This window comes from Lottia gigantea (assembly GCF_000327385.1).
Source record: "Lottia gigantea unplaced genomic scaffold LOTGIsca_64, whole genome shotgun sequence".
Taxonomy (NCBI): Eukaryota; Metazoa; Mollusca; class Gastropoda; family Lottiidae; genus Lottia; species Lottia gigantea.
The window spans coordinates 1550318-1565259 of record NW_008710179.1 but is presented as its reverse complement, the minus strand read 5'-3'; the positions used below and the strand labels follow the sequence as shown (position 1 = coordinate 1565259).

Genomic DNA, 14942 nt, shown 5'->3' with positions numbered 1-14942 from the left:
ATTTATTGCGATATCGAAGTATACATATTCGATTATTCCGTTTCCGGTTTTGATATTTTTCTTGAGTGCGCCAAAAGATTTGTTTGGGCTGCGAAATTTGCGTAATTACAAAGGCTCATGGAGGTATCATTAGTTTATTAATTGTATATCTGTTTCGTTTTCGGTGTAACTTTGTGTATTCATTCGATAAGCTTATTCAAAATGATTATTTTGTATTTTTCAGTTTTCACGGTTTATTCGGCTTATTCGTCTTATCCGACTAGTATATATGGCTTAGTTTGGTTTATTGGAAGCCAGTATATTTATTGAAGTTTAGTCAAGATAGATATGAATGTTATATTGTTTGAGTAAATGCGATGCGTCCTTTTTATACTTTTATAATAAACTGTTACATTGGTTATTTGTGTTCAACCTGATAAGCCCGTCGAGACCCATGTTGCTTTGCGTCATAATGCTCCGGAGGTAGACCGCCCAACTACTTAAAGAGACATTACAATTTCTACTAAGCATTGACTTGTGGCACTGATGCCCTCCATAGTCTTCAAGATACTCTCATAATTACTGTCATAATTACTGGAATGTCTATCGTTAGGCCTAGCCCTATCGACGAGGCAGATCACAATCTGGTTCTCGTCTGTTATTATAATGTTCAAATAGTGGAGGTTGGTCACGGAACGATTTATCGTATCGATTGCGATTCGTCCCTGTTCGATTGTCATATCGATATCTGTCCTGTTCAGAGTATCTATAGGGGAACACTTATTAGTCGCCCAGTGTTTGTCGTTACCGTCACCTTTGGGAAGGGACTCCGTTTCAAGTTAACGTAGTGATTGTATCTCGCGCCTAGTAGAAACATGTTCCTCCTTCTCTTAAACAGTCAATTACTCGATCTAGTTTTTTCCTATTTGACGATTCCTGATTTCGGGCAATACTTTCAAAATATAATAAGAATGGTTCCCATTTAAATAGTTCTATGGTCGCCGGAAAAGATTGTCATTTTTGGTTTTTGTGGACTCGGGCTATTCCGTCTTCGTCTGTTTCCTCGTCGTCTATACGTCGGTTGCCAGGCTCTCAATCCGAACTGGAATTAGCAGATGTTGAATCTAAATTAGAGTTCAAGTCGTTTCAGTTTTGCTGTGGCCTTGCTTAAGAGAAGCCGACCAACTTTAATGTGGTTCGACTCTGCGAGCATTGCTTGCTCGAAACGCTCAAGCTCGTTTTTCACGGCGTTTGGCGTATCCTTCAAAGTTTTAGGAAGAACATACTTAATGTAGTTGATTTATTAGTAGTCAATGTGGGTAAAACTGGTAAATCTACACTAGGTATTGATTTGTCTTCCATTATGTCCATTCGTCTCTGTACTTGTGTCACTTATGTCGACAAGGTTAGGAACTGTGTAGCCTAGACATATTTTGCAATAACCTAAGAATTTCATTATTGTCAGATTGTGGCGCTGTCGGTATGACTTTTTGTTGAGCATTTAAAGTCAGGTTATCAATGTCGGACAATGGGTCTGGGATTTCTAAATCATTTCTATCCAATGATTTTGACTTAACTTCCCCGTACTTAAAATTTGTACCAAAGTTATTGTGGTAGGCCTATCTTGACTGTCCCTAATTTGAACTATACATTCAGCTATTTTATCTCCTACATGTCTTATCTGTTTTAAGCTTCCATAGTTGCGGTCTAAATATTTATTGATTTCTCTACTCCGGCCATTGTTTGTGTAAAATTAATGAGAAATGTAAGTAACTTCTCTGGTCGGTGGACATATGGAATAAATAAATGATCAACATCTGTCAAAAGCATAGAGCAGAGGTCACTATCTTTTTGTGGGGGTTTTTGTGCAACCCTTTCCTACGTGAAAATATAAGTACGGTACCGAAAATCTATCGATAATAGTACAAGTGAGTGTCTTCTATAAGAAGACCTGTGCAAGATTTTAAACAATAAAAAAACAACAATAATTTTTTATACAAACAGCCCTCCAAATTTTGCTCTTTAGTCTACAGAAAACGACGAAAGCTTTAATTGATCAACCTTGAACTAGGCCAAGCAAGTGACTAAACCAGTACCGATTAACTTTTCGCCTCTATTTTCTATTTTCAATTTACAGTAAGATACATTACGATCATTGCCTACATTGAGGTGCGCATTTATTTGTGGTCTGATATCAGAATCTACTTGATTATCTAAAAAGAGGCTGCAGCTTCCGGTTTTCAATTATACTTTCTTTTCGATAAATCCACATAAGGTAAATAATAATCTAATATCGTTTTATCACATAATTATGTTAGACTGAAGAGCCATTCTATATTTTGATTCTGAAAAAAATGATATGTTAGTACACGAGAGGCCCTGATGGTCAATAGTTCTGCTTTTTAAAACAAGTACAACCCCTTCAATATCAAGAGAAGATAACTCTTACTTACATAGAATAATGACAAAAACAGAAAGTATTGGAATTTGTGAAAGAATCGGCTCAAAACTGAGATATTTTACATGATAAGGCCTACTATGTAGAAGGTTTTATACGGAATCCTGGCATTTTGAACCTTGGCCCTAGTAAGTTTGTGGATGGTGATTTTATTATTGTTTATCAATATTATGCACAGGTTATCCTAGTCAGCGGCAGGGCACTGTTGCAGTTTCGACCCCTTTCCCTTCCCGTTGAGCTATCGATTTGGAACTTGGCAGAGGGGTACTTATATATGTCCTGAATGTTCACAGCAAATTTCAGACAGTTCCAACATCGATAGCTCAACGGGAAGGGAAAGGGGTCGAAACTACAACAGTGCCCAAATGAGCTCAGTGTGTGTGGACAAGTACCCTAATCAGCTCATTCTATGACCACAGCCCATTCTGTCATTTAAAAAAAAATGAAATTCAGTTTTTTTCAGTTGTGTATCATTTGTCTTAGAATGTTGTATACAAATGTAATGTTTGATATTTGTACATTTCAAATGATGACTCCTCCATCTTCGAAATTGCAAATGAAAATGACCAATTCTTACTGAAAACTCCATACACATTTTCAAAAACATCTTTGTTTTTTTTTGGAATTTAACCAAAACAAAACTATTAAGAACAATTAAAGACTCTCATTTACTTTTTCATTGTTTTCCCTTTTTTTTCATTGATTTGGTTGAACAGTATGATACTAGTATGATATTTTGGGTTATTTTTCAAACTATTAGTATAACATCATTTCATACCACTGCAACAGGAAACAGGAAATTTAAGTCTATATCAATCATGCCCTACTATGAGTACTATGTACTGTGAGAGTTTATTATAACTTTGCACAGGAAGGGCAGTTCTGTGTATTTAGTTAGCCATTATTGTCTGTTCTTGTGCTCTACAACATCTAATTTGTATTCTTTAGGTCTCACATTTTAAATATTCAGTGATAATCATTTATTTATTTATGATCAATGATTTTGGAATATGACAGGGCTTTTGAAACTTGATTTTGCCGGTTTATGGACATAATGTGTATATTAGCCATTTAAGGGATTGTAAAGAAGTTTTCTTAATTTTGTATGTCAGGGACACTTTCAGCATCAATTTGCTCCATTCAGAAAATTGGAATGCTGCAAACTGATGCTATCAGTGCCCCCTATACACATAAGAATTGTAGAAAACCCCTTTACAATTCCTTTAATGGCTAATATTTGCTTCGTTCCAATTTTATGTAGATCTTTGGTTACCATGCAAAAGCTATTTTAGTGAAAGCTTTATCATAAACCGCTTAATGTGAGTGGATTTGCAAAACCTCAGATATCTGACCGAAAATTGGAATTGTGCCAATTAATGATGTTATTGTCTCCAATAATCTACCTGAACTCATCCCTCTAACACTTGTTTTAGAAACATTCATTCTTTATTGATGGAAATTAAGCGGCTAAGCCCCTGATCTGGCAAAATCTACTACATTGTTCACTATGGTGTGATGCATCTTCATTTATCCTAATAGAAGCAGAAAAGGATGTCGATTCACTAATTGATTATATAGTTTTATATTAATTACTATATTATTTATATTTTTCAGGATATGCAATGAAACCTACATAATGAAGAGTTGATCTTCATGTATGAATATATGAGTCTTTGTTTACTAAATATAGATGAACAATGATAACCAAGTGGAAGCTGATCTTTTCCTTTATTCTGATTCTGTCATTTGTTATACTGGTATATTTTGGAGGGTTTTTCTCAAATCATTGTGTGTTTAAAGAGTGTACCGGTATGGGTGTAAATTTAGTCTCAAAGGGACAAATTGGTATGTTGACTACACCAGACATAGTTGGACCAGATTATAAAGTTGACACACAAGATTTTGACATTGATGAAAATGATGTACTGGTTTTTCTGCACATTCAGAAGACTGGAGGGACATTTTTTGGGAGAGCTTTAGTTAAAAATCTAGATGTTGATCCTCCATGTGTATGTCAACGTAAAGTAAAAAGATGTGACTGTCTAACAGACAGAAAAAAATTGTGGTTGTTTAGTCGGTATTCTACTGGATGGAAATGTGGTCTTCATGCAGACTGGACAGAATTACAAAATTGTGTAGATCAAACATTAGACCAAATGGAAGGCAGTCACAGAAAAAGAAGGTAGGCTATTCTAAGTCATATAAGTTGATTTTTATACGCCCACATGAATGGAGGGCGTATATTGTTGTCACCCATGTCCGTCCGTCTGTTGGTTCGATTGTCCACAATTGCTTGTAAACACTCTAGAATGCACAATACTTGACTGATTTTAATGAAACTGGGTATGATTGTTTGTAATCACGTCCCAAGGATGAACAACCCTATTGAAAATCAGAAGAATCATTTATTATGAGTTATTGTCTTCATATTGGAAAACAAGTTAAATTTTTAGTCTGTAAGCACTCAAGTAGGCACAATTCTTGACAGGTTATGACAAAATTTGGTGAAATTGTTTATTACCCGTTATTATTTACCCAGAGATGAACCCTATTGGAAATCAAAAAATCAAAAATTGTTTGTTAGGAGTTATTGACCTTGCTCTTGAAAAAAGTTCGAAAGATGTGTATGACTGAAGGTTGGATATTTAATACTGGTGATTGTTACTGTACTGCTGAATATTTTTTATCTAAAATCAAAGCTGCTGGTTGGCAAATATTACCTTGCCTAGCAAGCTATCTTAATAACCTGGTTCCCCCTGTCTGTCAAGTTGTTCGGATTGAACAATAAACCAAGGCCCTGTGAGCTCAAAATCAAAGGAAGAATAGTCTTATGCCTATTGCTTATGTGCTTATGCACGTCTTTATTAGCCCAATCAGGTTGGGTAAATTAGGAAGAAATTTGAGAAAATCAAAAGAAAGTTAACGAGTGGTAAAAGTTTGAAAATTTATCCTTAAAATTGGTGCAATTTGTTACATTATCTTATTTCATCCTATATTTCAGGTTACATTACATAACATATCTCAGAGATCCAATTAACAGATACATTAGTGAATGGAAACATGTGGTTCGTGGTGCCACCTGGAGTGGCGCTGATCTTAAGTGCAATGGCAAACCTGCTACATTAGAAGAAGTTCCTTTTTGCTACGAAGACAGCACATGGGAAGGTGTGTCATTGGATGAGTTTTTAGGGTGTCCACATAACTTAGCCAATAATCGTCAAACAAGAATGTTGGCTGATCTACGCTTAGTAAATTGTTATAATAAAACTGGAATGAGCCAAGAGAAAAGAGACTCCATTATGTTGGAAAGTGCTAAACATAATCTCAAAGAAACAACATTTTTTGGAATAACAGACTATCAAAACTACTCTCAAGCACTCTTTGAGAAAACGTTTCAATTGTCATTTTTAGAAGATTTTGAGCAAAAAAATCGAACACATGCAGAAAAGGTTGATTATTCTAAATACACAGAGAGACTTAAAGAAAATAACCATCTAGATTTAGAACTTTTCCAATTTGCCAAAAAATTATTTTTTAAAAGACTGAAAAGTTCAGGCATTGATTTTTAATATAGTGATTGATATACAAGGAAATCCATTATCACTAGCCAGAACATTGCTCGGGAACTCATCTTTAGAGACAGAACCAGAGAGTCTTTTACCGGATTTTATTTTTTAAATGTGCATTTAAAGGGATTAAAAGAAGGTTTTTTATTTTTTCTTGTTTATCAGGAACACTGATAGAATCAATTTGCACCTTTCCATTTTTGATCAGGCATCTGTGGTTCCTGCAATTCCACTAAAACAAGGTGTTTGATGACATCACTAATAGAAAAATATGCTTTATCATATATAAGGGCCTTCACATTAGTCTCTTCATCAAACACTTAATTTTAGCAGAATTGCAGGAACCACAGACGCCTGATTAAAAATTGGAATGGTACAAATTGATGCTATCAGTATCCCCGATAGACATAAAAAAAATAGAAAAACTCTTCACAATCCCTTCAAGTAAGAGAATCAATGGGAGCCTATAAAGCTGTTTTTTTAAATATGTACTTGCATAATCAAAGGATGCCATCAGTTTGTATTATAGTCTCACTCGATTACAACAAATTTGTTCTATTTCACCAGAATGATCAAGAAATGAAGCTGGTTTTCATTAAGTAGGTCAATTGACTAATAAACTGTGTTTTTTGAATGCCATGTTTTTAAGGAAGATTAGAATTATTATGCATAATATTATTTATCGTCAACCATTGTGTATGTGTTAAAGGGACAGTTGCGCCATTTTGGGGGGTTTATTTGAGTGTTGAGTATATTTGAATTGTCTTCAGAAGTACTAGAAACTCACTATTTCTATATAATTTTCTATATTATCTTGATATGACTAGTCGTCATTTGAACATTCAAACGTGGATAATTCTGGACACATGGATTTGAAGGCTCAAATTTCAACTGTTAGCTGTGAAAACTATTACTGATTGTCTCAGCTAAAAAATTCCCGTTCCTGAGACTAAGGTACGAAACTAAGGTAAAAAAAATGGTGTATCTGTCCCTTGAATGTGTTTTAAAACTTATGTGAAGGAAATTTCAATAGCAGATGGAAACATAGAAACCTCATTAGAATCTCAAGGAAATTGGAATGAAAAAGAAGATTCTCCCTGTAAGAAAAAGAATCAATGAGAGCCTATGAAGAAGATTTTAATTCTGGAATTATGTGAAAAATACCTTTTTGTGTTCATTTTATTCTTGTCCCACCTTTCATGTACTCAGAGGCAGCCTCAGTGAGATAGACACTCGCTTGCTAACCTGAAGGTCGAGGGTTCAATCCCGGCATAGGTTGAGATAAAAACTTCAGATTTTCCAACCGGGTTTCACCCTGTCAGTGATGCAGGGCTTAACGTGGTAACTCCAGTTGTTCGCATGGAACAATAAACCGAGGCCTTGTGTGCGTTAAAGATCCCTCGACAGTTGGAAAAGTAAATGGTTATAGATAGACTATTTTTTTTAAGGAAACAAGATGTTTTTAGAAAGGTATAATGTTTTTTTATCAAATAGAATTTGAAATTACAGTATGTTTATAGTATTTTCAAGGCAAATATTTGACTTAATTAGTCCTTATTCACGTTATATTGAATCCAGAAAGAGGCTCTGTCATTTTATTACAGTTAAAAGTTTTAACAAATGAACTTTTGATATTATTTAAGTGTTATTTTTTTTACTGATTATCATTTTTGTAAATTATTTGTGTTGTACAATTATATACCATTAGTATACCATAATTTAACATTGGTCATCTTACTACTAGTCTAAACTAGTGCTGGGTATTGCCAATCATGCCATGTATCGTATCAAATATTTGTATGCGTATTACGATACATCACTTCATATATATATATATATATATGAATCGTGTCCGCACTAGTCTGAACACAACAAAGTCCTGTATTATGTTCTAACAGTGACAGTGGCAAAGTTTAAAAGTGGATAAAAACTTCATAATCCTTCAACGGCATTTTAGAAGCTTAAGTTATAGATCAATAAAACAATTTTATAAATAGATACTTCTAGAATATTTATAACTTTTAACATTTCAATGTGGTTCTCACACAGTCATCATGAATATAATGAATGAAGTTGTGAGAACCACATTTAAATGTTAATATTTTTTGAGAAGGAAACAACCAATGTTGCAATAATGCATATCCAAAGAAGATTAAATATGAGCCTGTATAATTACAATTAGACCCAACTTTCGTTCCATTTTTTATTAGCTTTTATTTTCAATATAGCCACTTCAGTTAGGGTCTAAAGACTGGCCTCTTAAATATTCATCAAAATAACTTTTGACCTAACCCTGCTTTGACCAATAAATTTCGATCCTCTCCGGCACTGGGATTTTGTAAGAGAGTGAAGGAATTTGATTGGTTGAAGCAGATTAGTTCAATAGATTATTTTCAAGAGGCCTGTCTTTAGACCCTGACTGTAGTGGCTATGTTAAAAATAAAGGCTAAAAAAACGGAACAAAAGTTTGATCTAATTTTATTTAGACTGATTAGGAGCTGTCTTATTTTCTTTTGTGGTTGATGGAATGGTTATTAAAACTGTGCAAACAAAACTGAAAGTTGACTGCTCGGGTTTATGATTCACAGATATGCATCTTTGCTGGCTGGACTATCATAGCAGTTATATGATAAAATTTCTATTGAATACACATTAACATACATTATATAATAGTGCTTTAATCTATAATACATCTACAGTCAAAACAGAATAAAATTATATTTCACTGTTAAAATTCTAGTGTTTTTTTTAATATATTTTCTTCCACTACCCCCTTCCCACTAAAAATCTATATCTTGATTTCCTCAGCAATCTTTTTCATTCAGCCTGACTGAATAGAACGACTTTAATTATATTTGTCCAAAAATTTTATGCTAGGCTACAAAGCACCAAATTATACCTCAAAAATTCTAAATTATCCCTTGGGTTAAAAACTCTATAGTTTGCTTTGTCAGCTGTTAAAGCTTGTTGTTAGTTAATTGTAACACATCCACATTCAGTTCCCCTGCAGCCCATCTAAAGCCTAGATTGTCAATGAACCATTAAATTATCATTCAATTTCCACACAGAAAAGTCGGAACTTACAGGACGGAGTATCGGGTGACAATGGTGCACCTGGAATGACCTACAATATCATTTTCACAAAAAACTACATTAAAAACACAACTGAATAAATTTACATAAAACATTCATATATTACTTTCATCATAGCATGTCAATTGGCTTAAATACTGTCCTTACTTTCATCATTGCCTTAAATACTTTCTGATTTAATCATTGCATGTCAATTGCATTGAACATTTTTTAATTCATCATTGCACATTGATTGCAATGTCTTACTTTCAATATGTCAATTGTCTTGTCTAAATTTCATCATTACATGTCAATTTTCTTGAATACTTTCTACTTTCATCATTACATGTCAGTTTTCTTGAATATTTTCTAATTTCATCATTATATGTCAATGTTCTTCAATACTTTCTAATTTCTTCATTACATGACAATTTTCTTTAATACTTTCTAATTTCATCATTACATGTCAATTGTCTTGTCTAACTTTCTAATTTCATCATTACATGTCAATTGTCTTGTCTAACTTTCTAATTTCATCATTACATGTCAATTTTCTTGAATACTTTCTAATTTCATCTTTACATGTCAATTTTCTTGAATACTTTCTAATTTCATCATTACATGTCAATTTTCTTGAATACTTTCTAATTTCATAATTACATGTCAATTTTCTTGAATACTTTCTAATTTCATCATTACAAGTCAATAGTCTTGCCTAACTTTCATCATTCTAAGTCAATAGTCTTGCCAAACTTTCATCAGTCCAAGTCAATAGTCTTGCCTAACTTTCAACAGTCCAAGTCAATAGTCTTGCCCAACTTTCATCAGTCCAAGTCAATAGTCTTGCCCAACTTTCATCAGTCCAAGTCAATAGTCTTGCCCAACTTTCATCATTCCAAATCAATAGTCTTGCCCAACTTTCATCATTCCAAGTCAATAGTCTTGCCCAACTTTCATCATTCCAAGTCAATAGTCTTGCCCAACTTTCATCAGTCCCAGTCAATAGTCTTGCCCAACTCTCATCATTCTAAGTCAATAGTCTTGCCCAACTTTCATCAGTCCAAGTCAATAGTCTTGCCTAACTTTCATCAGTCCAAGTCAATAGTCTTGCCTAACTTTCATCAGTCCAAGTCAATAGTCTTGCCCAACTTTCATCAGTCCAAGTCAATAGTCTTGCCCAACTTTCATCATTCCAAGTCAATAGTCTTGCCCAACTCTCATCAGTCCAAGTCAATAGTCTTGCCTAACTTTCATCATTTCAAGTCAATAGTCTTGCCTAACTTTCATCATTCCAAGTCAATAGTCTTGCCTAACTTTCATCATTTTAGGTCAATAGTCTTGCCCAACTTTCATCATTTCAAATCAATAGTCTTGCCCAACTTTCATTACCTGCTTTGCTATTTTCAATTGTCTTACTTTCATCATTGCACTTCAATCTTGTGTTTTATTATATATTCTTAGAGAAAAATAACTTTTTCATTTAAGACACTGAATATTAGATTATGGAAAATACAGTTTTCTAATGGTTAATAGTAACGAATTATTTTTTGTAAATTTACTCAGGACACTTCTAACATCTAAAGGAAAGTTTTCATTAAAACAGCCTATAATTAGGCATATATTTAACTAAAATCCAGTCATCCGATAATATTTTACAATGGTCCCAGCCTAGTTCAGCATAACACTGAAATAAACAATGAATATATGGATAATAGGTGAACTTTGGACAAGTCTTAAGGCTGTTTAAATAATAATAGTTATAGTTTCCTGATTGACCCTGTCCTACCTTACATTTGATAATTGGTCATTGTCATATTCAAAGATTTTAAGAAGTTCTATTTTCTGGACAAAAATGAGACTCTATAACCCAAGTTCCCAACCTGGGGTGTGGGACTAGGGTGTCAGGGGTGTGACCAACTGGTGTAGGAGAAGAATTTATTTTGAATTGAGAGAGCACCTCACATCAACACATGCTGAAAATGTGGATGAAACAAATTTTTGGGGATGTGAAAGGTCCAGGTGAATGTTTCAGGGGTGTGAAGACTGAGAAAGGTTGGGAAACACTGCTCTATAAGATGGCAGCATCGTTTAGTCTGCTTATTTCATAGTGTTTGCTGGCCACAAAATATATTTAAATAAATAAAACTTTGTGTCTAGCTACCTTCCCTACCCACATGACCAAATCAAATCAGAACCATAAATTATTTTTTGAACCAACAAATTAGAAATGAAAGAGTTTCAAAGCTTGTCATATTATTATTGCCAAAAATATCAGTTAAAAAAATGATTGTGTTACATTTTTCACTTACTTCTTTAAGTTTTATATCTTGTTCTTTATTGCCACCTTTATCTTCTATTTGTTTATTGATTAATTTAATAACTCGACCATAATGTTTTAATATGGTGTAATATTTAATGGTAAATGGTATAACCTGAAATAACACAACAATAACAGTCAAATAAGGTACTGATATATCTTCTTTAACTTCTTTGGGTAATGCTTATGGGCAACCTGTCTACTATTTGTTGGGTCTCTAATAGTTATCCTTGCTCAAGGTCAACCAAATGACCTTATAATAGACAAAATATTGATTTCACATGATGCTAAGTAATGTATTACTTAATTGTTTGGAGCATTAATTTGTAACATTCCAATTTTTAGTCAGATATGTGTGGTTTTTGCAATTCAACCAAAACTAAGATTTTTATGACTATCGCAACGGTCAAAAGATATAAACAGACTTTGCAATAGTGACGTCTTAAAATGCTTAGTTGAATAGCAAAAACAGCTACATCTGACTAAAAATTGGAATGGTGCACATAAATCATATCATAGTATTTTACGCATAAAAAGTTTAGAAAAACCCTTCACTATCCACTTACCTTTTGGTCATTGATATCAATATACTTTAATAAAATATTATAAGTCTGTGTTATATCATCTAGTTTAATATCCTCTGAGGAGCTAGAATCTACAGAACTTGAGGTAGTGCCTGTTGAATGTTTGGTATATATCTCACATTGAGCTATGCCTAGTTTTACTACACAATCAATTAGATAACCTTTCTTCTTTTCCATATCACTAAACATAGAAACACATGTTCTTGATGATGATAATTGTACATATTTTTGTGTCGGTCGAGGAAAAAAAAATTCAAAAATCAAATGATATGAAATTTAGATATACAACCTATTTTCTAGTTCTAATTAGACTAATGACAACACATCATACAGTGTGCTAGAAAATAAAACATAAATATAATCAAAACAAGCATCTTAGGCCCAACTCCTATATGATTAATGTTATTAACTCACGTTTTTACACTTGAGCTATCACTGCTGGCATCAGTTTTAATTCCCATATACTGCAAGATACTGTTTTCATCCAGTTTACTTCTTATTTTATTACAGATCTCTATAATCTCTTTATAATTAACCTCTTCCTACAATATATCATATTTTATTACAGATCTTTAGTATCTCTTTATAATTTATCTCTTCGTACAATATATCTTATTTTATTATAGATCTCTATTATCTCTTTATAATTAATCTCTTCGTACAATATATCATATTTTATTACAGATCTTTAGTATCTCTTTATAATTAATCTCTTCCTACAATATATCTTATTTTATTATAGATCTCTATTATCTCTTTATAATTAATCTCTTCCTACAATATATCTTATTTTATTATAGATCCTTATTATCTCTTTATAATTAATCTCTTCCTACAATATATCTTATTATATCTTATTTTATTACAGATCTCTATAATCTCTTTATAATTAACCTCTTCCTACAATATATCATATTTTAATTACAGATCTCTATTATCTCTTTATAATTAATCTCTTCCTACAATATATCATATTCTATTACAGATCTCTATTATCTCTTTATAATTAATCTCTTCCTACAATATATCTTATTTTATTATAGATCTTTATTATCTCTTTATAATTAATCTCTTCCTACAATATATCTTATTTTATTATAGATCTCTATAATCTCTTTATAATTAACCTCTTCCTACAATATATCATATTTTATTACAGATCTTTAGTATCTCTTTATAATTTATCTCTTCCTACAATATATCATATTTTATTATAGATCTCTATTATCTCTTTATAATTAATCTCTTCCTACAATATATCTTATTTTATTATAGATCTTTATTATCTCTTTATAATTAATCTCTTCCTACAATATATCTTATTTTATTACAGATCTCTATTATCTCTTTATAATTAATCTCTTCCTACAATATATCATATTCTATTACAGATCTCTATAATCTCTTTATAATTAATCTCTTCCTACAATATATCATATTTTATTACAGATCTCTATAATCTCTTTATAATTAACCTCTTCCTACAATATATCTTATTTTATTACAGATCTTTAGTATCTCTTTATAATTAATCTCTTCCTACAATATATCTTATTTTATTACAGATCTTTATTATCTCTTTATAATTAATCTCTTCCTACAATATATCATATTTTATTACAGATCTTTATTATCTCTTTATAATTAATCTCTTCCTACAATATATCATATTTTATTACAGATCTCTATTATCTCTTTATAATTAATCTCTTCCTACAATATATCATATTTTATTATAGATCTTTATTATCTCTTTATAATTTATCTCTTCCTACAATATATCATATTTTATTATAGATCTTTATTATCTCTTTATAATTTATCTCTTCCTACAATATATCATATTTTATTATAGATCTTTATTATCTCTTTATAATTAATCTCTTCCTACAATATATCATATTTTATTATAGATCTTTATTATCTCTTTATAATTAATCTCTTCCTACAATATATCATATTTTATTACAGATCTTTATTATCTCTTTATAATTAATCTCTTCCTACAATATATCTTATTTTATTACAGATCTCTATTATCTCTTTATAATTAATCTCTTCCTACAATATATCATATTTTATTATAGATCTTTATTATCTCTTTATAATTAATCTCTTCCTACAATATATCATATTTTATTACAGATCTCTATAATCTCTTTATAATTAACCTCTTCCTACAATATATCATATTTTATTACAGATCTCTATTATCTCTTTATAATTAATCTCTTCCTACAATATATCTTATTTTATTACAGATCTCTATTATCTCTTTATAATTAATCTCTTCCTACAATATATCATATTTTATTACAGATCTCTATTATCTCTTTATAATTAATCTCTTCCTAAAATATATCTTATTTTATTACAGATCTCTATTATCTCTTTATAATTAATCTCTTCCTACAATATATCTTATTTTATTACAGATCTTTATTATCTCTTTATAATTAATCTCTTCGTACAATATATCATATTTTATTACAGATCTTTATTATCTCTTTATAATTAATCTCTTCCTACAATATATCATATTTTATTACAGATCTTTATTATCTCTTTATAATTAATCTCTTCGTACAATATATCATATTTTATTACAGATCTTTATTATCTCTTTATAATTAATCTCTTCGTACAATATATCATATTTTATTATAGATCTCTATTATCTCTTTATAATTAATCTCTTGGTACAATATATCATATTTTATTACAGATCTCTTTTATCTCTTTATAATTAATCTCTTCCTACAATATATCTTATTTTATTACAGATCTCTATTATCTCTTTATAATTAATCTCTTCCTACAATATATCATATTTTATTACAGATCTCTATAATCTCTTTATAATTAATCTCTTCCTACAATATATCATATTTTATTACAGATCTCTATTATCTCTTTATAATCAATCTCTTCCTACAATATATAATACTTTATTACAGATCTCTTTA

At 31.2% G+C, this 14942-nt stretch overlaps 3 protein-coding genes across 3 annotated transcripts in view; 2 read left to right on the top strand and 1 right to left on the bottom strand.

Moving 5' to 3' along the window:
• Nucleotides 1–4335: 4335 nt before the first annotated feature.
• Nucleotides 4336–5985, top strand: LOTGIDRAFT_73915 (hypothetical protein; the record flags this gene model as incomplete). Its single annotated transcript, XM_009064604.1, has 2 exons — nucleotides 4336–4619; nucleotides 5439–5985. Coding segments are annotated over 2 exons (831 nt in total), but the record flags the coding sequence as incomplete, so codon positions are not given.
• Nucleotides 5986–9888: 3903 nt separating this feature from the next.
• Nucleotides 9889–10536, top strand: LOTGIDRAFT_129225 (hypothetical protein; the record flags this gene model as incomplete). The annotated part of the gene is made up of 1 exon (XM_009064742.1): nucleotides 9889–10536. A coding segment is annotated over one exon (648 nt), but the record flags the coding sequence as incomplete, so codon positions are not given.
• A 133-nt stretch (nucleotides 10537–10669) lies between these two features.
• The window catches only part of LOTGIDRAFT_129137 (hypothetical protein), a gene marked incomplete at both ends in the record, with an annotated part of 21596 nt that continues 17323 nt past the window's right edge, over nucleotides 10670–14942 (bottom strand). Inside the window, 4 exons of the mRNA XM_009064741.1 lie at nucleotides 10670–10759; nucleotides 11385–11507; nucleotides 11959–12157; nucleotides 12391–12518. Of these exons, the coding sequence (XP_009062989.1) occupies nucleotides 10670–10759; nucleotides 11385–11507; nucleotides 11959–12157; nucleotides 12391–12518 (540 nt within the window). The remainder of the gene's footprint in view (nucleotides 10760–11384; nucleotides 11508–11958; nucleotides 12158–12390; nucleotides 12519–14942) is intronic.